Raw genomic sequence first — 25,678 nt, 5'->3', positions numbered from 1 at the left:
ATAAAACTTTATTATCAATAAATCACATTGTGATAATTACGATTAATAGCGAGTGAGTTGCGTTACGATAAATTGTGAGTAGGCTCATCAATATTACCACGATATACAAGCACTAGCTATCGCGCCGTGTGCAAGATTGTGGTGTGCCCCCACTAAGGGCCCACATTATCTATGAATAGAGAGAATGATTCTCATTCCCTCCAGAAAAGAATGAAGCAACGGAAATATCGATTGGTTATTGAAATGCTTACAAACGAACGAAGTGTTCGTCAAGTCTTAATCAAACTATTACTTTTACGAAGAAGTTGCGCCTTGAGCTAGGACGCACGCGGTCACTGCCGGCAAATTGCTTATATCGCAAATAAAAGCGCGCTAGCCTGCACACAGTCCGGGGCATGGGAGCCTTAAAGGTTCAGAGCCATAGGTAGTCTATATCTCATGAAGAACTGTGAAAGATACATAGGATTATGCTTTGAAATACTCGGTCTCACGAGTTAGTGGTTGGAGACAGTAAAACAAAACACACACAAACACAAAACAGATTCAACTTGAATAGCAATGCTAATCCCATAGAAAATGTATAGAAGATTTTCACCTCACCCGAACCCTGGCACAAAAGAAGAAAAATCTTAATAACCACATCTCTTCTGTCTGCGCCGTAATAAATGAGTTAATGAATACAAACCAATTTTCAGCTCGGTCGCTCGAAAAACACTAAAGTTGTTGATGGCCCTTGTTTTTGATGGCATTCTCTTTTTCGGCCAGATTGAATTTTTTCTAATACTTATGTTAAGGTTTGTTAAAATACCTCATTTCGATATTTTACTACTTAGCCTACCTGGCTGTTGACGTCTCCAGGGAAGCAGATGGAAAGTTTTAGATTTCATAATTTTTCTTATAATATAATATACATTTTTCGGCATATCGTCGGTTACTCTAAATAATTAGGTTAACGAATTGTTTGTGCTATGGAACTTGTTCTAAGACCAGGAGACCATTTTCCAGTATGCTGATTGTGTGCCCGTCCGACAAGACGATTTGCAAAATTTCAGACAACTATGGCAGCCATCTTGTTTTTTGGATTTTATTGGACTAAAACTTTGCCCCATTGAATTGCCATAAACACAACCGAAATAAGAAAATGGCTTCGGTCTTATAAAGTCATATGTAAGATGAAGTTGAAGAATAACTGCAGTTGTTGAAAATAACGTGGATTGTTTGCTTAAATAAATTAGTTCAGGTTACATGCATCCCAACCAAGCACCATGAGGAGATCGATCAACTTCAGGGTCTGGTCACCTTCGCTTAGATATAGGGCATTACCCTTTAAACCCATGGTGTATATTACTTGCACTGCTGCATTGGAGGAGCCATAATTATATGAACAAGTTGGACGCATTATGGCCGTAATTTATGTTAAACAACTGTTTGATATTTATGTATGTTCAAATAAAAATCCTGAAGTTAAGTAACTATTATAATTGTAACAAGAATCAGCCAGTTTTCGGTCAACCATTAACGGCTGCTAGCTCAACTTTTATGTAAAAATTTATCGTGCTAATTTTCCTTAGACAGGTAATTCTACTCCTTTTTTGTAAAGCGAAATGGTGTGGTTTTAAATAATACATTTTACTGGACATAATTAAGCGATAAAAAATATATAGACCTATTTTAAAAACTTGTTTTAAATTAAACTTGAGGTAAGACAGAAAAAAATCGTGATGTCTTTAAAAAAAAAGGTCTTGTACTGTAGGGTGTCATATTGACAAAATATCAAAGCTGAAACTGACACTAAGGTTTGACAATTGGTGTTACTGTCAGGCTGTCAGTTTTGAATTATTAAAATGGAGAAAATAGAAATAGAAAATAATTAATTTCTTGATTTATATTGTGCTTTGAGTATTTGTATACTGTTGAGTATTTACTATATTGTGTATTTACTAAATTTAAAAGTCTGAGTTAAGAAATAAGCCTTAAGTAATTATAAAATGATATCGCTTACGGATTAAAGCAAATTATTATATTGTATGTTTTTAAACTTTCCAAAAATACCCTTTTCTTCATCAATAAAATACTTCTTTGAAACCTATAAGGTTTTGAACGTTTTATTTTATACCGGTATGTATTCATTGTAGAGCAGAGCTACGTTTGTTGATATGGTGAATATTTAAAGTAGATCTATAAATGCTAAATAATTATTTAATTTTCCAGAAGATACCAAATATCTTTTTTTATTGTCCATCTAACCATGATTCCTAGACAGTATTATACTGAGCGTGACTTACGAAAACGTCAAATAGACGCACTAAAGGTTTTTAATGATAATGTTACGGAGGTAAAAGAACATGCTGAATATAAAGTTGAGTTTATGGCAAATTCAAGGAACATGGTTCTAAATATTGTCCTAAGTCCAGAATTTCCAAATGACAAACCTGCTATATTTGTTAACCCGGTTTTTAACCATCCATGGTTAGGAGAGAACTCAAATCAGGTTGTGGGTGCACCAGGACTTCTAAATTATACTGTTCATTCTGACTTAGGTAAGGAAAGCTAATATAACTCATTAAATTGTGAGTGGTAATTGATTTCTAATGTTGTATATACCTTACTATTTTAGTTTAACTAATTGTGTTTTAAAAAATTCATATAAAATGTAATCTTTGTTATTTTAGAATGCTTAGTAATAATGCGATGTTTAAACACTGTGTGGATGTTAGCCTCAGCTGCAGCAAGATGAACATCCTTCTGAGTCTCTCACAATGTTGATTTGTGGACATTATGAGTAAGATTCAGAGTTGAGACTAGCATGTTTTACTTTACTGTAAAATTAAATGTTAATTATGCTGTTATTAAAAAACTAATATTGCACAGCCATAGTTCATTATTATCTCAGCGGTGGGTTGCATCCTTAACCTGTAAGCTCACAATACTGAAAATTACTTTAAGGATTCATAATTCATATTTTAACATTTTGAGAAACTTGATCATGTTTTGATATATAATTTATGACTAATGGTTTTCTTGTTCAGGCAGAGTAGTGCAAGCAATAATAAGAGAGTTCCAGCGTTCTGTCCCAAGTATTGCCAATGAAGATAAATCAACTGACACAAGTCCTCAATCCCATATAAGTGTTAACTCATTGATGTTCCCTGAACTAAGTGAATTGAATATTGAAGAATTACAAGAAATATTAGAAAATCCAGACTTGCAGGTGACAATTACTTGTACCCTAGCTTTTTATAAGAATTTAACCTGTAAATTCTTGGATAACTTAGTAAATTGAAAAACTTTTGCTATGCAAATTTATATTTAGTTTATCATCTGAATATGAAACTTACTTTTATATTGTAGATACTTTATTTCACAATACACTTTACAGCAGTTAGCTTACTTTATATCTTAGTGTAATAATCACCATTAAATGTATTCAATCTAGGACAAGTTATTAGAAAACAATCCACAACTAGCAGAAATTGACCAAGAAACAGAAGAGTTAATGAACAGTATTGAGGAAATTGCTCAAGACAATCTCACTAAGCAGCAAATGCTTGATGATATGAAATCTAAAGTAAGTTTTTTGAGAAAAACTATCTAAACTAATATTAGGGTGCATCGCATAAACTGATAATTCTAAATGAAATTGATGAAAAATCTTTTATTATTCAGAAAGAATGATGATATCCTTTAATTTTGAAATTTATTCTTAAAACATAATTATAACATGAGTGTTCATGTAAAAAAGGATTATATTTTGTATGTTTCAACATTGCAAAGGCCTTAATGGGGATATATATCAGTTTCTTAATTTGACACCTTGAAAATATACTACACATATTATATACTTTTCATATTTGTGTAGTTTACATGCATTTCGTTTCAGCCAATGCATGCTATTATTTGGTACCAAACATGCTAACAACAAAATCTTTATAATCACTTATTGTATACTTTTGTAGCGAAACATAGTATATAAAGATTTTTTTCCGAGTAATATAATAGTATCAATTTCTCATTACAGGTACTTGAAGGCATATCAACAATAGTTCAAATGAAGATGAGTTATGAAGATCTGAATAAACGGTACCAAGAGTTGTGTGAGGGATATTCACCACACCGTATCAGGGATTGCTTGAAAGATGCTGCAATACGGGCTGATGAAGATGCTGAAGCTATCGCTGAGCAGTTTTTATTAGGTAACTTATTTTAATTGTGGCTATTTGTCAACTATATTAATTGTCAACTAAACTATATGTCATATTTTTCATTTCTATAAATAAAAAAATCCAATAAGGCTAATAATGTCGTCATTTGAGGCAGTCTTATTTAACTCCTGCGTATCCTCCCCCCTGTGTACTCCAAGTCTCATAATTGTCACAAATATTCATTAAAATAATATAGTATTGAAATAAAATTGATTTGCCCTATAGCTTGCCTGTCTGGCGTTCCTTACAAGTCATTTTGTCATGTTAGTTTTATTTTATTGAATATTTTTATTTCATTTCATTCTAAAGAAAAATATATGGCATATGTGGTGTATAAATAAATATTTATACATTATTAACCATAAATAAAACTGATGAAACTGATCCATAAATAAAATCTATGAATATTATTTTTTATTGAACATTTTTTTATTAGAATACAATTATTCACTAAAGAACCTATTTCAATTTCAGTTTATTTTAATATTTACAAATAAAACATAAATTATTTAGCCAGGAATATTTATTTCAGGAAACGTATCAGTGGAGACGTTTGTCATGAAATTTGCTGAGAAACGTGCGTTGGGCCAAGCGAGAAGAGCGCGAGAAGAAAGATTAGCGCATCAGCTAGCGCAATTGGATAGAGCTACTACATAATTCTACATAATAACCCAGAACATAGGGGTTTGATTCCGGGGTGTTTAACGCAATACAAAATGACCGCTCCATACATTGATCAGATCAGATTTATGGACTGATTATCGAATTATAGGGTTCAATGAATATCTGAGTATGTTCATTATTTCCATTACATATAAATGTATATACATATTAACGTTAAAATATAAATTTTTGTATCGATATTATATATTATGTCCAGACGTATACACACCTAAATTACAAGAAATACCGGCCAAAATGGCTTTTTGTAAACAATATTAGACAATAAAGTATCACATATGATTCAATTGTTGACTCGCTAGGTAAGACGATCCTGCGAACATATATATATATATATATATATATATGTATAAATTAAAATGTTCTTAGGTCTCGTAGATTTAAATAGTATAACGGAATTGTTTAAACAGTAATTCCGAAGTAGTGTACGTTTTGTATAGGAATATGTTTGATGGAAATAACTTTTTAATAACGCCATCCGTTATTTAGATTTTGATATGTTAGACATTCCTATATCATTGTATTATATTAATAAATTATTACAGAAGTTTTTGTGTTTTAATCCCTATTGATTGATTAAAATTAATGTAATCCTTCAGTAAGCTTATAGTTTGAGGATTGCGCCATCTGCACCTTTTATCGAGGCAACACATTGTCTATGCATTTTACTTGTTTCTTTTTTCTTTTCGGTTGTTTGTAATTTGTGGCCATGTTCGCGCGGCTATAAAAACATTGCGCTCTGCTGTGTTTTTTATCAAATGAAGCTTAAATAAATTTTGAGAAGAAATTTGCTGCAATTACCTGTAATCAATTTTAGTAAAAAGATTGAATATCGACTTTAATTTAATTAACTGTCTAGAGATTCAATTAACTATCTGATTCAACTACTTTACTGCGACATCTATACAAATAAAATCTCGATAATGGCTGGTTACCAAATCGAGTAGGTATTTTTATTATTTATTCCTTAAACTCTGAGGAAGGTTTTTATGGAGAGAAAATTTGGAAAAAAGGGGAAAAAACATTTAAAAATTTCGTTTTACTTTGTAAAAGCGAATAGTTTCTATTGTGTGGTAGCCAACTAGCTTAATTAGCCATATAATTAACAGCCTAGCCTTTGAACTAAACTAAAAGCTGGTTGGCTGCGACATAGCTACTACCTTAGGCCAAGTAAAGAAATCAAAAAGGCGAAGCAAAGCACACAGTAATAATTTAAAACCTTTATTTCCAACAATTACAACCCGAAAAGAGCGTTATATGTATAACTTAATGCTGTGATCAATATATCTCTGCTGTACACGTACCACGCAACCGCAGCGTACACGGCGATTTTCAATGTTTTATCCAAGATCACCATTCTGAAAACATATTCAGATTTAAGTAACGATGAAAGTGGATCTCGTTAAAACTGGTTAGAGTAATGGAGTATCGTCAATCGTCTTTCTATTTAGGCGTAAAGTAGAGTTTACATCCGTCCATGGAGACCAGAATCGCCGGAAGATTACGGGTGTGTCAGCGCTATTTTCTTGAAGAGCCCTAAGCCATTCGGTAATACCTCTACTGACAGCGATGTTATTGTATTTTATATGTATTCCGGGTATTTTAAGGATTTGAATTGTAAGGCTAGTGCGATGTGGAAATTTTGAAAATTGTTATATATCTTAAGTTTAAGATTAAGTTACTCCGTATAGTATGATTTCAGCGCTAACTGTCTAAAGTTTTTCAGTTATTAAATAAAATTACTCACTTTCTATAATGCGCTCTTGCTTTCGGCAGGTCTTCTAACTTTTCCTTTAGTAAATACACTTTTCCTGCTTTGGCACCAGTCCTGAAGTATTCCAACTGATCCACCATTTCCATGGCATAGTAAAACATTTTTTTATCTTCAATTTTTATTTTATCACGTAAGGCCAGTAAATTATTGTTCAGGAATTTCCATTGCTGCGTCAGATACGGGTGAAGGGCGATGTTGGCTGTGTATATGCGTCGTTGTATTTTGAGAAGCCTGAAAAAATCGCCAATCCAAGCTAATTTTGTTTTGTTGGGTTCGATCCTAATACGATTTAGTAGGCCAATGCAAAGACAGAGAATCTCTAGCCTTTTATAGAACATCATGTTTACCTAATGTTAATTGATAACGCCACCAATAGACAAAATGCTAGTAGAATGTCGATGGCGAATGCCGCTCTGGGAATTGATACCTTCTAATCAGGGTTAAAAAACAAGTTTGTTTAACGAAATTAACGAGCCCTTTAATTGTTTTTTCAAGCCTATTCCACGTACCTGGAGTAACTCAAAGCTAAAAAAACTATTTTCGCTTTTGGTAAAACATATGAAATTAAGTAGGAAACTGCCACATAACACTAAGTTGAAATTAAATACTTCCTTATTTAAATCTACTTACATAGGTTTCTTCCCGATTATTCGCAACACGAGATCGACAAGTAAGGCCGGAAGTAAATGCAAAAAGAGAACCTGAAAGTAATAAATAAGGACTGAAATATACAATAAACACAAAAAAGGAAATGTGTTTCTTGTAAGTAAAATAAAATACTACAACTATACAAAATAATACCGTAAAATAGTTTTTGGTCGCAAGTAAATTTAAACAAAACTCTGCTCAGACCCTATTGTTCATTTCCCACAAACTCTCAGAATGGCGAAAACTCCTTCCAGCCCTTAATTATAATGACAATTTCATCATATTAAATCTATCCCTTACTGAACTTAAGTTCATATATTTTATAGTCATAATTATTAAGTCACCTTTCCATTATCATATATTACACTTATAAACTTCTGTCATTGATTATGTACTGGCTCGTAAACTGTGCATAAAAGTTTATTGTATATGTAACATAGTCTTAAAAATTATCCTTAGAAACTAAATCATTCTAATTCCACGTTTTGGTTGGTTTGGAAATGCTGGTTCCACATAGTGGAGCGCGGCAAAAACTGCCTTAAATAACGCTCAGTTGTGAAACGACGGACGTCGAGATGATACAGGTGGAATTTCGTATTCTGCTTTGACGTCCGATGATGAAACTAAGCTGCAGGTAATCTGAACAACTCCTCTGAACACTCTCCGTGTTAAATGCGGTAGAACCCTACTTTTACTATGCCAATTCTTGAAAAGCAATTATACCGATGAAGATTTTAAGAATACACGGGCTATATTTTTTTGTCTACTTGATGAGACAGTATCTGAGTTATAAAAGAAAGCTCTCTTACCCTTAAATTATAATCCAATCTTGACTTAGTAACCCCACCATCGCCAGGCCACAATATGTTATCGAATGGTATTTCTTTAAGAATAGCTTTCCCGTTTTCAACAATCTCGCCAACAGTCATTATAAACATGTGACTGCTGGAACAGTGGTATACTTCCACATCATCCGTGGCTTCTAATCTGCAATTTATTATTTATTATATTGCATATAAATGAAGCGTTTATTGTGTCAGTATGTTTTATAGAGAACACAGCTTGCTGCTTTATGCTCAGGTTGTCAGAGATAAGCCTCCTCTTCCTTTAACCATTCTATTTTATTCAAGGCTGAAACTGTTAACAATTGTAGAGACACGTATTCTCCGTCTACAATCACTGCGATGACGTCATACCCTGAAACGGTCTATCACAGTTATCCCGACCGCTAGGGCCACTAGGGCCTTCGGGCTAGTCAGTGGTCACACACCCTTTAGGTTGGATGAACTGTTCACCTAAAGGGTGTTTTTCCTCTAAACAATCTTTCCACCACCACAAGATCCGATACGGCTACAATGTTGTAATCCCTTTGTTTAGTTTAGCGAGTATCAATCAATGAACACAATTATGAAAATATACTCACGTCTTGGTACCCCTCAGCCAAGCCCCTGCGATAAACATCTTAATAGCCATATCTACTGGTATGTAATCCGCAGCCAGTTCGGGATCGGAGTACACACTTCGAAGAATACCTAAAATGACAGATCATATGGAATAATGTACACTATGTAAATGGTTATCATTGTTCCTTCAGTTTTTATAATTTAAAATTTTGGTTTTATAATTGTTAATATCGTCGTGTTCGTTATGTTTGCCTATTTTAATTTTCTTGTGCCAATTCTCTGACAATCAATATTTTATATTAAACAATAACAGATATATTCTCCATCGAGGCGTCCAATTAAGACTTACTTTCTAAGATCGATGTTTTAAGAATTATACGAGTATATGACGCACTGAGACGGCTCATAAGTAAACAACATTACATAATACGTAAACAATTGGTAGCTGATGCATAGACCGCCAACTGTTATTTCAAAGACAGGTGTTTGTTCAAATTTGATGTATTTTTTGTTAAAACCCTGCCAACGCTCGGCACACTGATACATTGGTAAAAGAACTACAATATACAATTTTTTTATGTAGCAACGATTTGTAGGCTAACATGACTCTTAACATCACGTGAGCCTCCTGTTGCGCCATATAAGAAGATACATATTTTCTGCGGCGTACTTACACATTTACCGCCCTACAATTTCTGCAATGCATAATTTATAATGTAACCGTAATTTTTGCATCACCTTCACGTATGATTGTGAACATCACTAAGATCGCAGTCAGTTGCAAGTTTATTCTTACAACTAAGTAAAATTGAAGTGAATTTTTAAAAGGAACCTTTTTCGTGCCCTAAATTTGCCGCCCTAGAGCCTCTACCTTGACTAGCGAGCAGGATATGCGTGTTTTGAGGTGTCGAGTATTGTTTATGCCTTACGGGGTCGCTTCTCAAGCGTCGCGACCCTTGGGTCGACTTTGTTTTAAAAGGGGGTTGCAGTCTGTTGAAAAATAATAAATACCAACTACGCATAGGTACAAAAGATTCGTTAAAAATAGCGCACTAATGTAAATGTTATAATTTCGTGGGTCGCGACTTAATTATTGTTGAAAAACCGTGATTTATGGAATGCAATATTTATGATACCTTTAACGCATTATTATGAGCCTTTAACTAGTGAAACATTAATTTCATGCTCGTAAAGAAAGTTCACGTATTTTCTTTGATATCTTCATAGTTTTTACAACAAAATAATGTAAATTTTATAAATTAACTTTATTGTGCATTTACACAAAGAAACAAATTTAATTAGGTATTAATACCAAATAAAATTTAATTCAATATTAATAATTAAAACTTTATTCATGACAAAATTCATATATCGCTAGTCCCCTAGGAATTCACTAGGTCCCTGTGTTCTAACTAGATAACAATTGTTCAGTTGTACATATTTACAACAGTTTTTTAAGACATTACGTATGTGTGAATCTGTGAGTGTGTAAATGGGTGTGTATGCACATGTATTTGAGAGTCGTTATAAGCGTGCGCTGTGTGTGTTAGTATTTGGCATCAGTCATGCCAATACACGTAGTAAGGCCTCTGTAGATTCGAAATTCAATTCATATTACAACGTGACCTATAGTATATTGCAATCACTACGAGGGCCTGCTTAAGGTCAGAGGAAGAGCAGCACCTTCCATCCTTCACATATCACCAGATTTCCGAACGGGCACAATTAAAAAAAAATGTATATTAATTTAAAAAATACCTTTTCCACTGGCCATCAGTAATCCAATGGGTCCATTAAAGTTTTCAATCCAACCTGGCACTGGTTCCTCGACTGCGGAAATTACTGTAAATCAGAGAGTATTGATTTAAAAAAAATCACATACATGAATAACGTTATACACGTTTATGCGCAAAATTTTTATTTCTATTGTAGGTTCGTAAAAACGCCACTGGCTGTAGACATAAGTTTGAGTTCGTCAAATTAAAAAAATATATTTACATAACAAATAAAAACAAAATATCTATTCTACTATAGAAATATGGAAATATACAGTGGTGGTCGTATAATTAGAAATACTACCAATGGTTATTTTTAAATTAAAAACTAAATAGGACAAAAGTATGTAACAATTTATCATTAATTAGAACAACAATATAAATCCCGTAACACAAGTGTAGTTTCAATATTACATTAAGGCCACACATTTAAATCGGTTTTAGGTTATGAACAATAATGATCGACTAATTAGAAACAACAACAAGAAAGTATTGAAAACAGTATTGTTATTTACGAAATATCTACTATCCACAGCCTACCAATAGTTATAATTATTATTTAGTTAAGTAAGTTTTAAGGGAATATTGAATTCAGTTATTGACTCGTAAAGTTTAGGACGTAGAACGCTATCGTAAGTTTATTTAAAATCTATAAACAGATGGTGTATTTATATATAAAATCATTGTTTATAGGATTTCTAACATAGAGTATAACTAGACAATAACATTTTCACCGGAATTTATTTTTGTTCCAAATAGCTGCTTTAGCTGACAAATATTATTTTAATCTGGTTGGAGCCTTTACTTTACTCTTTTTTTAGCAACACATACGATTAGCGTAGCTCCTCTGGGAGAGATGTTTCTTGGCTGAGCCTTTCTAAGAACATTTTTAACAGTTTCATGTGTTTTATAATGCAATTGACATTAAAAACTTACTTAATAGAACAATTAAGCTAGTATGCTGTGGAAATTAACAAAATGTTTGCCTAGTTAACGCGTCGTAACTTTTATTTTTGCCCATTTTGAACAAATAAAAGTCAGAAGTAATTTTGAAATGTCGTCAAAATAATATAAAAAGCCAAGAAAAGTTATTCTGCTATTTCAAAAATAACAAGCTATGGATGCTTTTTTAAAATGTTTGTAATTTTAATTAGGCGTCCAGCGGCCAGTAGCACATTATAAACTCCAACACGTGTAAAGCCTATATTACACCGGGCCAAAACTGTGTGACATTGCGGCTTGTCAAAAGGCTGCATGCTACAAAGTTAGAAATGTCGTACATTGTGGCATGAACCGTGCCGCATGGCAACGCAACACCTTGCGTCATGTGGTAGACTGTCGCAGTTTGTATCCGGGCACAATGGATTCCATGCGACATTTTCCGTGCGTTAAACCAGTTTGTAGGGTATATTTTTGTTTGTATTTGTTTTGGAAAGTGAGAATTATCGGTCATGAAGAGGTGTAACAAAAAATATTTAGTCTTTAAAAATAAAATAAAAAAAGTCCTCAAAGTCCTCAGCTGAAATTTTGGTAAAGTTTTTAAAAAGGCACCATCGTCCGCCTTAATTTTTGTTACTAAACTAGTCCGTGGGCCATTCTGAAGTAATCTTTTCCGCCAACGATTCTTCCTCCGTTGTTTAGCTGCATGTACGAACGATTATTAAAAGTTCATTCGTACAACCGGGATTCAAAACTACGACCTCTAAAACCTCTAGAACAACACTGAGAGAAAACTTTTTAATCATAAGATAACTTCTTATAATATTGTTTCTTGTATTATTCTATATTTAATTATTGTTTCAAGTATTACGTAAGCAGTTTTACTGCAATGTATCCCCCCCCCCCAAGTCATAAAGTCCCTAGTCAGCAAAAGTAAGCAAAGCTCTCAAAAATAGAGCATAAACATATTCCTCATATATCGTATCCATAAAGAAATCCTCGAAAATCCATTTTGTTTTCAAACATAGACAATGTGTGGCTAATATATTTAAAAAAGTAAATAATTACTGTTGACGTAATCACTAAATACGAATGTTCAGTGCTTACCTAGTACTTGAACGGCCCCACGTCCAAACATACATAAAAATGGTTTAAATAAATTGTTTTTCTCTCGGCTTCTAAAAGGTAAATAAAAATAAATTCAAATATTGATGGCCCAAAACTCACCTATGGAAGGTCTCGCTATAATGACAGGCAACTTTCCTTTCTGCTCATACACGACATGTTCGGCCAACTGCTTCGTAAATACATATGTGTTCGGTAATTCTCCTAGATATCTGAAAGTATATAAAATTGTTTCTCACTTACACGAGAATATACCAAATAATACTAACATGTTTGTATCGTTGTACTCCGCAATTAAAAGTATAGGATTATGTTTCAAAATTTCTTTAAGAAAAATCTATCTCCTTTTACATTATATTAAAACACTCCTTCGTCTCTTTCTGACAAAAGTTCAGTTTGTTTGTCGGTTTTGTTTCATCTTAAATAGAGACACCTTATTTTACTGGTCGGTATTTCAACTTAGAGATCGTTAAAGTTTTACGTCACGCGATTGGAGATTCTTGACCCCCCCCCCATAAAACGCGCCGTAACGTAACGTTTTGTGTACGCAATAGTAAAACGTTTCGTGACTCTTTACACCTAAAAGTAACCATTGTATGGTGTAAAGTACTGGAAAGTCGAAAATAACATTAACAATAACGCATAATTCAATCGTAACGCTTTATAAGAGGGAACCAAAATTAGTTTCATAATACTTGAACGCTCCTCCAATCAACATAAAAACAACTACAGAAATAGTACATAACAATTGTTTTAAAATATTCGTATAATACCGCGTCATACTCACTTAGGTGTTAAATGCTTAAGGGTTTCTTCATCCAACTTCTCACATACTTCGAGCGTGTCTCTCCAATCAGCGTGCGCTGGGTAGACCACTTCATCAATGATCTCACGGTTGGTGTTCGCGTATGATGTGGATACGTGTAGTAAAACCTTTAACATTAATTCCGTATGAAATGTGTACCAACGTCGGTATTCTACAACTTCACTTCAGCTCATGACAGATGGGTCAAAAATAATGGAACAACCCCATGGGAAGAAAACAGAGAGGATGCCCACCAGAAACGATAGCGGAAAGGGTTGGAAAATGGTGGCGAGGATGAGAGACATGCTTTAGTATTTGGAGAGCTTCACTCCGTCCGAGGTCGCATACTAATGTTAAACAGAATGGACTTCATGCAATCCTGATTATGAAGTACTCGAATACAGATTATTTGTTTGCTGTTTTAAGAGAAGCGCTGGAAACCTATGGAAACAGATTGTCCGTTCCAGGTGTTTCCTTGCTGACCCATCACTCAGATATGTGCTACCGACTGAAGAGACATTTCCCGCTTACTAAATATTTGACGTAGACGTCCGGTCTGTCAAGCTCGCGGCTAGATATTAAAATACACGAAAGAAAGGTCTTGTTTTAAAATAAATCATGAAACAGGGTCGCGGTCTTATGTTATGAACCTATAGGTTTATAGTAGGTACTTTACAAGTAATGTAATATTTTAATAATTAGTAGACTTGCTAATTACTAAATACGTATCTCGTATTTCGATAATATTAATTAAATAGCGTGTAAATAGTATTGTCTTTTGTTAACATAGCTTTTACACATTACACCAGCAGTCACCGTGACCACGCACGCTGTAAAGCACGCAAAACGTCGGATTTTTTTTAATAATACATAATATAAGTTTTAATAATAATACATAGCTTCAATCCGTTTAAAAAGTGTTTTCTTAGCGTGTTCATATTAGATTTTTTGAAAATACTTTTTCTACCACTACAATATCTCTGTCAGCGCAACGATAAATTCTAAAGGTCAAGTTTGAAGGGCAATGACCTTTAATTTGGCATATAACCATAAGAACTAATTACTTACTTCCAAATTCTTTATTTCTTTAGCGAGCTCCACCAATTCCCTTGTACCTCTAAGGTTCAGTCTTGCTGCCACTTTTAAAGTGTCGTCGAACCTTAAAAATTTCCAACATTTTTCAGTATGTAATTTTACATATTGAGTTCTCTCACGGCATGGGTAAACTAGAAACTCCTAAGTAGTATCATCATGTTCATTACGATTTTACAGAGGTTCTAGATTTGATACCCGAAACAATTGTTTAACCTTAGTTTTACAATTAACTTTAAGATTTTTTTCAATTGGGGCTACCAAATTACAACAAACATATAACAATAAATACACATACACAAATGGTACCCTTTAAGATGTGGATATGACGAGTAAAATCAAATAATATAAGGCCCTTTCCATGTAACAAAACATAAAAGAGAAATATTTTACATTTACAATTTTTTTTACTAGAGGCCTCGCGAGTGCGTTGCCGGCATTTTAAAACTTGATACCCTTTTCAAATTCATTAAGACCAATTAAATTATGTCGTGATTTTGAAATCAATGAAACAGAGTTTTGCCCCCATCTTCCATGCGAGATTATATATCATTAGCTCCCATATATTTCTAAACCAACATAATAATTACCTGACAGATGCGGCGACGTGGAAAACAATATGAGCCCGATTTACGATTAAGGCTCTATCTTCTTCGGACATACCTTTAATAAAATACATGTCATTATTTATTCAATCTCAATTCTTCAATTTTCTTAATGGACAGTTGACGCTGTTGAACATTTCGAACGTTCTATATTGATTCGAAATATTAAAAAGATGCATCCTGTTAAAGGTTATAACACACACATCTAGTGAAAAAGCAATATTTAATGTTATTAAGCACTTATCATGTAAAAATAACAAAAAAACATTGTGTCTTAAATATTTGCGCAGAATTTTTAAAATCTATAAAAATGTTTGCCCTTGGCTCCAAGGTAAAATGGTAAGTTTTGACAGGGACTATGAATTTAATTAGATCAGCATAACAATCATAATTTTTTTTAAAATTTATATTACTTCATGCAAACGTAGCCTTTCATACATTTTCTTTGTTTATAAACTATTAAAAAAAAACACAGTTTTGTATCGCGCAGCGAAGACATACAACGACCAATATAAGCCTTGACTTGTTTAAGTAATCGCGGAAAATGGTTAGTATGAGTATTAAGAATATCCATAGCTCTAAATCACCTGCATCATGAGCATACCCCACATACCATCACTTTTACACCTTCACACAACACAGCTAAACTAGGTATTACTTTATGTTAATTGTATGTTGCGACCCATTGGCACCGCGGGACTTAAAAATATAAGTACACTCACCAAGTCCGATTTCGCTGCAATCTCCAGCTATGAAGAATACCTTGGACTCAAAGAGGCCAGGTTTTTCCTTTCGCAGTCGGCAAAAGCACTGAAAATGAATATTTGCAACTGTTAGACATATTTGTAAATTTTCAAATCCCATTTAAGAGGATTTCTCTCTCTGCTCTCTAATCATTAAGGTGACGAGAGTTTATCTTTTTTACTCAAATATGTTCCAAAGAAAATATATACAACCTTCTTATACTTATAAATCATTTTTCTTAACAGACAATAGGCATGTGTCAGGCACAGAACCTGCAAAGGTTGTGTGCCAATTTTTTAGGTAGAAGGCATGCCGGATCTCTTATACGAGGAAATCCGTACTAGCGTTGATGTACATATATTTTAAAAGTCCATTGGTGCGTCGGGAATTGAACTTACGATCTCAGGGATGTGATTTGGATGCTGAAATCACTATAACACATGATGATATTAAGTTTATTTTTTTCTCTTATATACTTGCGCACGAGCATTCTACTCGTTCCCTCTTTTTGTAAGATGATATATGCATCCTTTTTTGGCAACGTCATAGATATTAAATTGATTTGAGTCCTTTAAACTGAGTATAAACGGTTTTAATAGTATAAAAATCCATGCAGTTGTGACTTTATCCATAAATTATATGTAATGAATTCTTTTGGAACATTTTTACGAATTTTAAACCGTAGTTTAACAAGTAATATGAATTTCAAATTTAAATGACTTTTGAACTTAACACTAATAGTTTGTACACTCGTAAGGATTTATATTCATAACCTTTTGGAACATTACATAATAATACAAAAAAGAAATGAAATTCGGTAGGTTAGGCTGAGAAAATATATACGGGCGTCACTGTCCCATTTCTAACATGCTGAATGTAAAATCAGTGATGTCAAGTCCTACAGAATGTTACCCAACTACAAATACATCTAAAAACGATTAAAACCCTTCATATATTTAGTTATCTCCTGCAGCTTACTTATAGATACACTACATATACTATACAGATTCTGACATTTAATAATCACATTTCACAGTCCGCTGGCTATGGCTTGCCACTAACTCTTTTGTTGAAGTGGTAATTTCAAATCTGAATTAAAACTACATTAATTATCGATATTATTATTATTAACCGAATTTAGAGTATGATAGCTTTTTGATATTACAGTTATAGCTACGCTTGGAGTTTCAAATTTCAGCTAGTACGTTAAGTTTACAAAAATATATATGTATATAAAATAGTTCTTTATGAAGGGTTTCTTACACAGCTGTCCTCTTGTACAGCTTGCCTTTGTGGCACAAAGGCCTCCTCCAGCTGCTTACATTGCTTCCTATCTCTAGCAAGTCTTTGAACCAGCAGCCGGAAGAGGAGGAGCACCAGTGGTTTTTTGAAAGTCATCTGCCCACCGCGCGTATAATGCTTGGAGTTTATATTTTTGGATAATTTGTTGGTTGGGTTCGAGGCTAAATATAAATTGTATAGTGCGCTTTATAAAAAAAAGTAATCTTAGACAATCCCTGGACCCGTTGTTTCCCCTAAATTTGGGGGAAAATTCCTAAGTGATGCCACACTGCGTAAAATAACACTGGCAGGCTAAAAATAAAAAAAAGATAAAATGATTGCGCTTTGCGATTGCTCGTGATTGGACAACAGCAAGTCATTCATACACGCGACACAATCCGTTCTTTTCCGCTCGACCAACCGCAATAAATCGTTATTCTTGTTAAATTAAATAAATTGTGAAGTTTGTAATCATAAACTTTAGGTGTTAGGTTTCATAATGAGGAAAACTGAGTTACCTATCATTGTTTTCAAACTCCCACGATCGAAGGCACTACGTAAGTTGCGTGACGTAACGTATACCAGGAAAAGTAATATTTAATTATTATATTTCTTAAACAGAATATACAAAAACTGGATAAGAAATAAATGATATACAGAATTAAGTACATTTATTTGAGAACGATCAACTATAAGTTTTTATGATTGTATTTTATAATTAACCAAGGAAATAGTAATTATACAGTGTCGAAATCCAATTAGAAAATTGAGGCAGTACATGATTATTGTTAACTTATACGCCATTTGTCGCCATTTTGACGCCCTTCGTATTTTAGAAACATTATTTTAGTAGTAAGTCTGAGTAGAATTACTAGTATAAAGTCGCCTTAGTCACTGACTATGGTATACTGTAAGACATCGGCCCGTCGAGCTTTATATTATGTATTAAATACGAAGATGTCCATTCAAACGTTTCAACGTACAAGTTCAGTCAAATTTCACTACGTAATGAAGAAAGATAAAGACTGATTGAACGTAGTAGACAAAGAACTAGGTAGGTAAGATTCAGAAACGTGTATTAGTCTAACATACAAAAAAAGGATTTTGTTATACGAAATACATAGTCTGCGCAAAGTCGAAAAAAAATTCCGAAAATATCGGAATAATTATTTAAAGTAATATTTTTACGTAAATACCAGGCTTAGCGGAAGGTAGAGCGGAAATACAAACCCAAACCAGTTTCGGTGAATTTTTTACGTCTTTGCGTCCTCAAATAAGGACATGCAATGTTTATATTAAAATGTTTTTAAATGTGATGTGTATTATAATACGTCCCTGTAGAGCGAAAATTCATTAAGTACAAAAAACCTGTTTCAATATAATGAGGGTCAATGTTTTGAAATATATAAATTACAATAACTTTAGCATATCATGACATATTTTTATGTATTTAGTTTCATTTTGAAGGAACTTAAATTATGTTAAAATTATGCTAGCTACCTAAAGTATTGATTGTTTTGATACTGTGAAAACTTTAAAAATTAATGATTTTTTCTCTGTAGGACATCTGACGTAGTTATTAATTAATTAATATTCACCCCTAGTTAGTGATTTTTCACTTTACACATAAATAACTTGAGTTGGGTAATATAGGACTAATACACATTTTGTATATCTACCAATAAAAAAAGCAAAAGAAAAGCTTAAGAGTTTAAAACAAGTAAATTTTAATATTATAACTCTCACATTGTCTCTTCCTCTGTCTTCGACTGGCTCCAAAAGTCGATCAATTTCGTCTTTACTCGTCGGTAAAGACTGATACCACAAGTGGAGTTCTCGTGAAATTATCCCTTTGGCACACTAATTGTTAAGATCTTTATTTTTTGCATCTGAAATAGGCAGGTGCGAAACGTATGCCTAAGATATCGTATAGTTTTTTAACGATTCTAATAGTTCTTCTGTAGTAGGTAGGCCATCTTGCCTTCTTTTCCTTCTTGTTATGAGTGTGGTGTTGGTCTGAACTTCTAATATAGTAAAATCAAGGCAAGGACCATTATGATCATACCGAAAATTAACTAGACCTGGACATTAACTCTCAAATCGGGCACAAACATTTAATCTTTAGCCTTTTTCATTTTCAACTTTGTCACATCTAAAATTTCCCAGTAATAGTATAATATAATAACCGAGTCTTTGACAACATAAGGTGGTGCTGAATCCCTGTTTCTTTTAGAGCGAGCACGTGGTCTCTCTATTGCAGCATACTTGGAATCCACTTCCATATGGGTATGACTACTCCCTAAACAATTGCGATGCAATACAAAAGACTAAGGAATAAAAAAATTACAAAAGTCACGTTTTTTTTAACTTAACTGAAATTACGATTTAACTGCAAAACTACTATTTAATAATAGAGGCGGAAATGCTGCCAGCGTTAAACGTAAACAGCCACAGGGACCAAACTTTTAAAATTTTGTTTTAATTTTCAATTTATTAACTTTCAATTATTATTATTGTTACTATGTAGGTTAAATACATACAACCGAGTATATTCCAATAAAAGCTTTAAGTTTAATCTAAAAACTTTAATATAACTTAAATAAATGTCAAGGGATTAAAGGTTTTAACTAAAACCATTTTTACATATTTTGTGATGGTCAGTTCGTGGTCAGGTCGTGATCACGAATGAGTCTTAACAAAGAAAGTCTAGAAACAGCTGATCACAACTACTTCTTCTGCACTATATACGTAGGTAACACTGAAAATGTTTAGAACTGGCCAGTTAGAAACATTGCGTTGAAAACTTTTTTTTAGAAATGTTAATGTTAGATAAGTTCAACGGCGGTGACTCAAATGCTGTATTTGACATCGTCATAGGTGATGAATCTGGATATATTACTACGAGCCCTGAAGATGCGTTGAAAGCGTACGAAAATGCCCTAGAAGAGAAGAATGTGCCCACTGCTTTTCTCGGTGGTTCCATCGAATGCGACGATGTGTAGAAAGAAACGGAGATTTATCAATCTTCTACATAAAGCCGTTTTTAATTTCTAAACATTTTCAGTGTTACCTAGGTATCTGTTACGCCACCACTTACCATAAGAGCATCACGTCAGTCAGAATCCTAAGCGCTTAACACTCGGGCTCTATACATTCATATTATTAGTATATTATTGATAAGTACACCTTATGAAATTGTTACATGGCAAGAACAGCTTCAATGAGCCTGTTGGGTCATGTGTCCGCCTTAAAAGGACACATGATTCTCTGTATTAGATTAGTCAATTAGTTAGATAAAGCTTTTTTATTGTCCGCTGAGAAAGCTAACAAAAGTTTTATTATATGTTAGTGTGTAATAATTAATTATTATTTTAATTAGGTATTTATTCTTTAGCTTGTTTTTGCTAGCTAATTACTTGTTTGTTTTTTACTTGGTGTGTGATTTTTTCAGGATGTTTACAGGATTATATTTTTGTAAATAAATTATAATTATAATGATGATAGTGTATGAGATGTAATATATTTGTTTGTTTAATTGAATCGAGTCGGTAATGAACTATTAAACAAAGCAAATTGGTACAAACTTCCGAGGCATACAAAGTAGCCAAACGATCCTCTGGCTTGACTCCCTTCTTACTCCTCAACAGCACATAGATCCGGTCTAAGTCGCTACAGGAGTACAGGAGCTTCTCCAGCAGCACCTTGCCCATGTAACCTAAAAATATAATTCCTCCCATTAAATGAAACAGAGAACACAGAACGCCCTACAAATATCATTCCCTAATCAATTCCATTTTTCTAGCATCCAAAAATTATTTTTATATCGTGATCTCTATTTGATAAATTTTTAGAGAACAGAAAGCAAACGGGCAGTAGGCTGCACCAGATATTCAGTGCCGTTCATGGACACTCCCAATGCCAGAGGGATCGCGCTTCCTGGCTTTTTTACAGTTGGTACGCTCTTTTCTTCAATACCGTAGGTCGAATTGGTTCGGAAAACATTCAGTTGGTAGCTGGTTCCACAAAGTGGTTGTGCGCGGCAAAAACTGGCTTAAGCCATATCCGCGTGTGTGTGGTTGTAAAATTACGGAGCCAATCTGCATGTATCACATTACATTTGTCAAGAATCACAATTTCGGTGGACGGGACCTCTTTAACTGGGAATCTGTAGCCATTTGGCTTACAATGATTCGGTCAGATTTCGGCTATGTGACCAATACAGACTCGCCTGACTTCCATAAGCCCAAAACGAATTATATAATATTCCGGCGAAACAAGGAGCTATGTGAACTTGGAAAAACTGATCGTGTTTGGTAACACAGAAGAAGAAAAACGATCGCGTGGCAGTTCACCAGATGGACCGACCATGTGTGCCCTGTAACAATAGAGGCTAAAAATCTGTGGAAACTAATTGTGCGCTCCAGACGCTGCTGACCACGTCGCTCAGACATGAGCATTGACTGAAGAGAGTTGGAAAGAACAGGAACGCGTGTACATCGCAGTGTTGATCACCGCTCTTACACAATTTAATAATAAAAATGCCAATTCATTTGGATTAAATGCAGGTTTACTACCCTTTATCTCTCCTTCTTACATTTTGAAGATAATTCCACGAATTTTAGTGCAAGTTATAATAGCTAACATACCTGAGCCTCCAGTAACAAATATAGTCTTTCCCTTATAGTATTCTCTGATATTGGGCACATCACTAAGGTCTCGCTCCTCAAGGAACCCCATTTTCTATAACAAAAACCTGTATAAATAACACAAGTCTCCAGGCAGGACAAAGCCTGATACTTTGTTTACGACGTCGTTGTAATGCAGTAAGAAAGTAAACAAAATACCAGACCACAGGCAGTTCAGTCTCAACTTTAAAAAAGAAGATTATTGCTTATATATACGTATCTATTATATCTGTAGATCAGACAATGAAAAGTACATTTTTGCTCAGTATGACTTATTAATTCAAGTGTTTCATATTTTAATAGAGCCTTCTACATTTGTTAATAATTTAATTTCTTGTTTTGTAAAGAAATGAAATTGCATTTTTATCAAAATTTTATATATTTTTTTATTATTACAATGTAGGGTAACAAAATTGTAAATACTGTATAGTTGATTGTTATGATTACTAATAAAATTTAAATAATTGTGTTAATATATAATATAAATGTTATCTTCATCAATATCCAATCCTTATATTGTCTTTGATTTGAATTTAAAAAACCTAACTACAATATATAAATCCATATTTATTGCATTTCATTACTCGATATTTCGAGTGTTACCATCGTAGTCATCGACAGACTGTCACAGGCTCTATATCCACAAAATAAGTTTTATTTACACTTCTTCACTACTCTATAATATATTATATGAAAACACACATGTACTTGGATTTTATATCATATTTTGTTGTACGTTTAAAACTCTAACCTAACAAATAGTATTATAATTTAGTCCAAATAAGTTTTAATGACGCTACAATGACTGTACAATTATTTAAACCTTCAAAATTAGTTTATTGAAGACACGTGTTACTTTTAAAACATATTAGCTTAAACTAGGTTAGGAGGAACTCTCATGAATATTATAATAATAATAATTTATTAATTCAAGCAGACAATCATAAGTCCATATGGTTATTTATGTGTCAGTTAGAATATAATAACAAAATATAATCTGTTGTGATAAAATAAAAAATCCATGTCACTACATCCTTTTTAGGCCTGGGCCTCAAATGTGTGTAACTGTTCCATGTTCATTTCCCGATCTAATAGGCAAGCCGCTTCTCGCGATGTTTCCTTCACGGTTTGAGCGAATGTTAAATGCAGATATAGAAAGAAAGTCCAAGTGTACAGCCGGGGTTTGAACCTACAACCTCAGAGATCGGAGTCCGTAACAGTTCGTAAATTAATCCGATATATCTATGATAAAGTGAAAAGAAGAACCTTTGTAATATACAAACGTATACTTTCACAAACTGTTCAACCGATTTCAAAATTTCTAACACAATTAATATGTTAATTGAGTAAAGCTATATTTATTTCCAAATTAATTTAAGAAACAATGATTATCAACAACAACCAATATCTTTATAAAATTAGCAAATATTAAAGTTACGCGTTTAATAGTGTCACCTTTCTTAACCTCTCGACTTTAACATTAATTTGTATGCGCAGATTTATGTATATTTATTTATAGTAAATCGCGCTTTCTGCTTTATTAGGTACTAAATGAACCGTAAACTTCGTATCGTCAACATATATCTGGCAAAACTTTTTTATTTCTAAAAAGACTGACATCAAATATTTCGGAGCCAGGAACAATTTTGACAGGCCAATTTTATTGTCGTTTTTACTGTTTCTTTACTTATTATTTATGTTTCATATCGTTTAAACCTTACACAAATATTTCATAGATCATGATTAGCAAAATCATTCCTGACTTTCAACTTTTTAATTATTTTGAATTTGGAACACGTATATTATTTTAAAAGCTTCTTTCGATTTTGCGCCATACCCTCACGAAAAACGTGTTCATTATCAAATTATAATATGAAATGGGGTCTTAAAGAAAACAGGATTGCAGTGATTGCCTTGCACAAAGTGGGTATAGCTGTCGGTCATATTTCAGACACTTCAAAAGCTTCGTATCAGGCGTATGTTCGTATATCGTACTATCAACAAATACACCAATACGTCTGTGCTGGTAGAACTGCAAAGGTTGTTAAAGCCAAAATTTGTCGAAACAAAAAAGAATTCTTGCTTAGAAAGGAAGCAAAGAATCTTATCGCGAGAAATGAAGATTAGGACTCTGTCGCGTATTATAAAACAAAACCTCGGTGCTTATTGTCGATATTTACAATTTAAGAGAGTGGATCGATCAAATCGCGATACGCAGGTGAAAAAATGTTCACGATTGAAGAACACTACAAAACAACTAGCCCAGACCTCAAAGCTTTAGACTTCAATTTATGGTCAGTTTGAGAGGACATGGACTTGGAAACAGTGCGTAAATCCATAGATTTGTGGCCAAACAGATTAAAGGCCTGTATAAAAGCCATTTGGAATAGAATTTTGTTTGTGTTGAGACTTTCAAAAATATGTAATGTATAAATTGTAATAATATTACATTACTTCATTAAAAAAAAACATTTTCATATGTAACAGTACTTCTTTGGTATAAATCCAGTGTCTAAGTTGTGTGTATCGGCCTACACCCTCTGTCGTATTTGCCGATGAGTAGAGATTTCTGCGATACATTAATGACGTGGAATAAGTGATATCTGTATCTTATATTCCATAATAAACATTTATTTTTATTTTATGAATATTCCACTCCAACATGTATATCATCAATCCTAAATTAAGAAAGAAAACGAAACAACTTGAACTTCGATTTCCTCCCTGTGTAAACACGTGCAATTGGCATTACGGAGATTCTCAATTTAGTCCTTTAGATTACGTTCCAGATTGAACCCATTCTAACCAACGTCAATACCGTCATAATTTTACATGCGTGTTAATTTAAGTATAACCATTGAACGATTTTGTTACATAAATTAGAATTAATGAAATGAACGTTTGTGTTACAATGAAATAATTAGTATTGATGTGGTGCCCAAGTTCATATTACATTAGATTGTATAATCAACTAATTATTGCAACCCAGAATCGCGAGCGGTCTTTAATTTCAATTACTTGCAAAAATCTTGCATGTTGAGTTTTAAGGTTACAAAACCTTGACAAAATAATCGTAAACAATATTTGTTTATTATATTGAGATTCTTGATCAAGCACTGACGAAACATTGGAACAATCTAGAAGGAAATTTAAAACTTAATTATTACAATTATTATTTACATTATTGCTATTCGTTATTCATTTCTAATCTAACCATAACTAAAGGTGTATGTAGATTAAAAAACCTCCCTCGTGGGGAGCGAATAATTTGTATTTATACATAAATAATCCTTAAATACTATTTTGTAGAAACAAATTGCTGTATTTAAAGAAAATATTGATTGCATACTAAAATGGCCTACTTTCATGTTAACTAAAAAAAATATAAAACTAAAAAGGACCCATAAAAAGTAATAAGGAAACAGCAAAGAAATTGTCAGCCTTACTTTCAAGCTTCACAAAAGCGAATTAAATAAACACGAAATAATTTATCACTTCATAAATAAACGTTCAAACAAAACTTACCCAATTCAAACTTACAAATCACTGAATTAGACTAAAAAAGAGTTAAGTCACTCAATTGAATTTCTAATTAATAATGAGTGTTCGCGCGCGGTTCACTTGAAGCACTGAATCAATTGTCATGTCATTGGATACATAATCAAGGTTTAAGGCTGCTACAAAATTTATCGGAACGAGTCGTTGCGAACACAAGGTTGGGCGTCATAACTATATTAAAAACAACTTTCGCCCTTATAGCAACAACTAAAAAAACATTTTGATATAATTTATTTATGTTACTGTTTATTTTTAGGGTTAACTGATATGATACACTGGATTACTTTTGAGAGAACATATTTTTTTATATATTTTTATTAGGTATGTTGTTGTGTAAGATGTTTTATAAAACATGTTGTAA

The 25,678-nt window shown here is 33.1% G+C and overlaps 2 protein-coding genes across 2 annotated transcripts; one reads left to right on the top strand and one right to left on the bottom strand.

The window, feature by feature from the left end:
- The first annotated feature begins 1,845 nt into the window (after positions 1 to 1,845).
- LOC123717577 (vacuolar protein sorting-associated protein 37A-like) lies at positions 1,846 to 5,432 on the top strand. The gene is made up of 6 exons (XM_045673660.1): positions 1,846 to 2,118; positions 2,212 to 2,540; positions 3,030 to 3,211; positions 3,437 to 3,568; positions 4,019 to 4,193; positions 4,735 to 5,432. Exons 2-6 carry the CDS (start codon positions 2,249 to 2,251, stop codon positions 4,857 to 4,859), a joined length of 906 nt encoding a protein of 301 aa, XP_045529616.1. The 5' UTR covers positions 1,846 to 2,118; positions 2,212 to 2,248; the 3' UTR covers positions 4,860 to 5,432.
- Positions 5,433 to 6,088: 656 nt separating this feature from the next.
- LOC123717576 (fatty acyl-CoA reductase 1-like) lies at positions 6,089 to 25,381 on the bottom strand. Its single transcript, XM_045673659.1, has 14 exons — positions 25,285 to 25,381; positions 21,721 to 21,814; positions 20,659 to 20,789; positions 15,772 to 15,859; positions 15,035 to 15,107; positions 14,421 to 14,511; positions 13,335 to 13,480; positions 12,650 to 12,759; positions 10,467 to 10,550; positions 8,729 to 8,837; positions 8,115 to 8,292; positions 7,288 to 7,358; positions 6,631 to 6,888; positions 6,089 to 6,241 (listed from the first exon to the last, which is right to left on the bottom strand). The coding sequence occupies exons 2-14, from the start codon at positions 21,809 to 21,811 to the stop codon at positions 6,118 to 6,120; spliced, it is 1,554 nt and encodes a 517-aa protein (XP_045529615.1). The 5' UTR covers positions 21,812 to 21,814; positions 25,285 to 25,381; the 3' UTR covers positions 6,089 to 6,117.
- Between the last annotated feature and the right edge of the window lie 297 nt (positions 25,382 to 25,678).

This window comes from Pieris brassicae, chromosome 12, assembly GCF_905147105.1.
Source record: "Pieris brassicae chromosome 12, ilPieBrab1.1, whole genome shotgun sequence".
NCBI lineage: Eukaryota > Metazoa > Arthropoda > Insecta > Lepidoptera > Pieridae > Pieris > Pieris brassicae.
The sequence above is the reverse complement of the archived record's forward strand: the minus strand, read 5'-3'. Positions and strand labels throughout refer to the sequence as shown.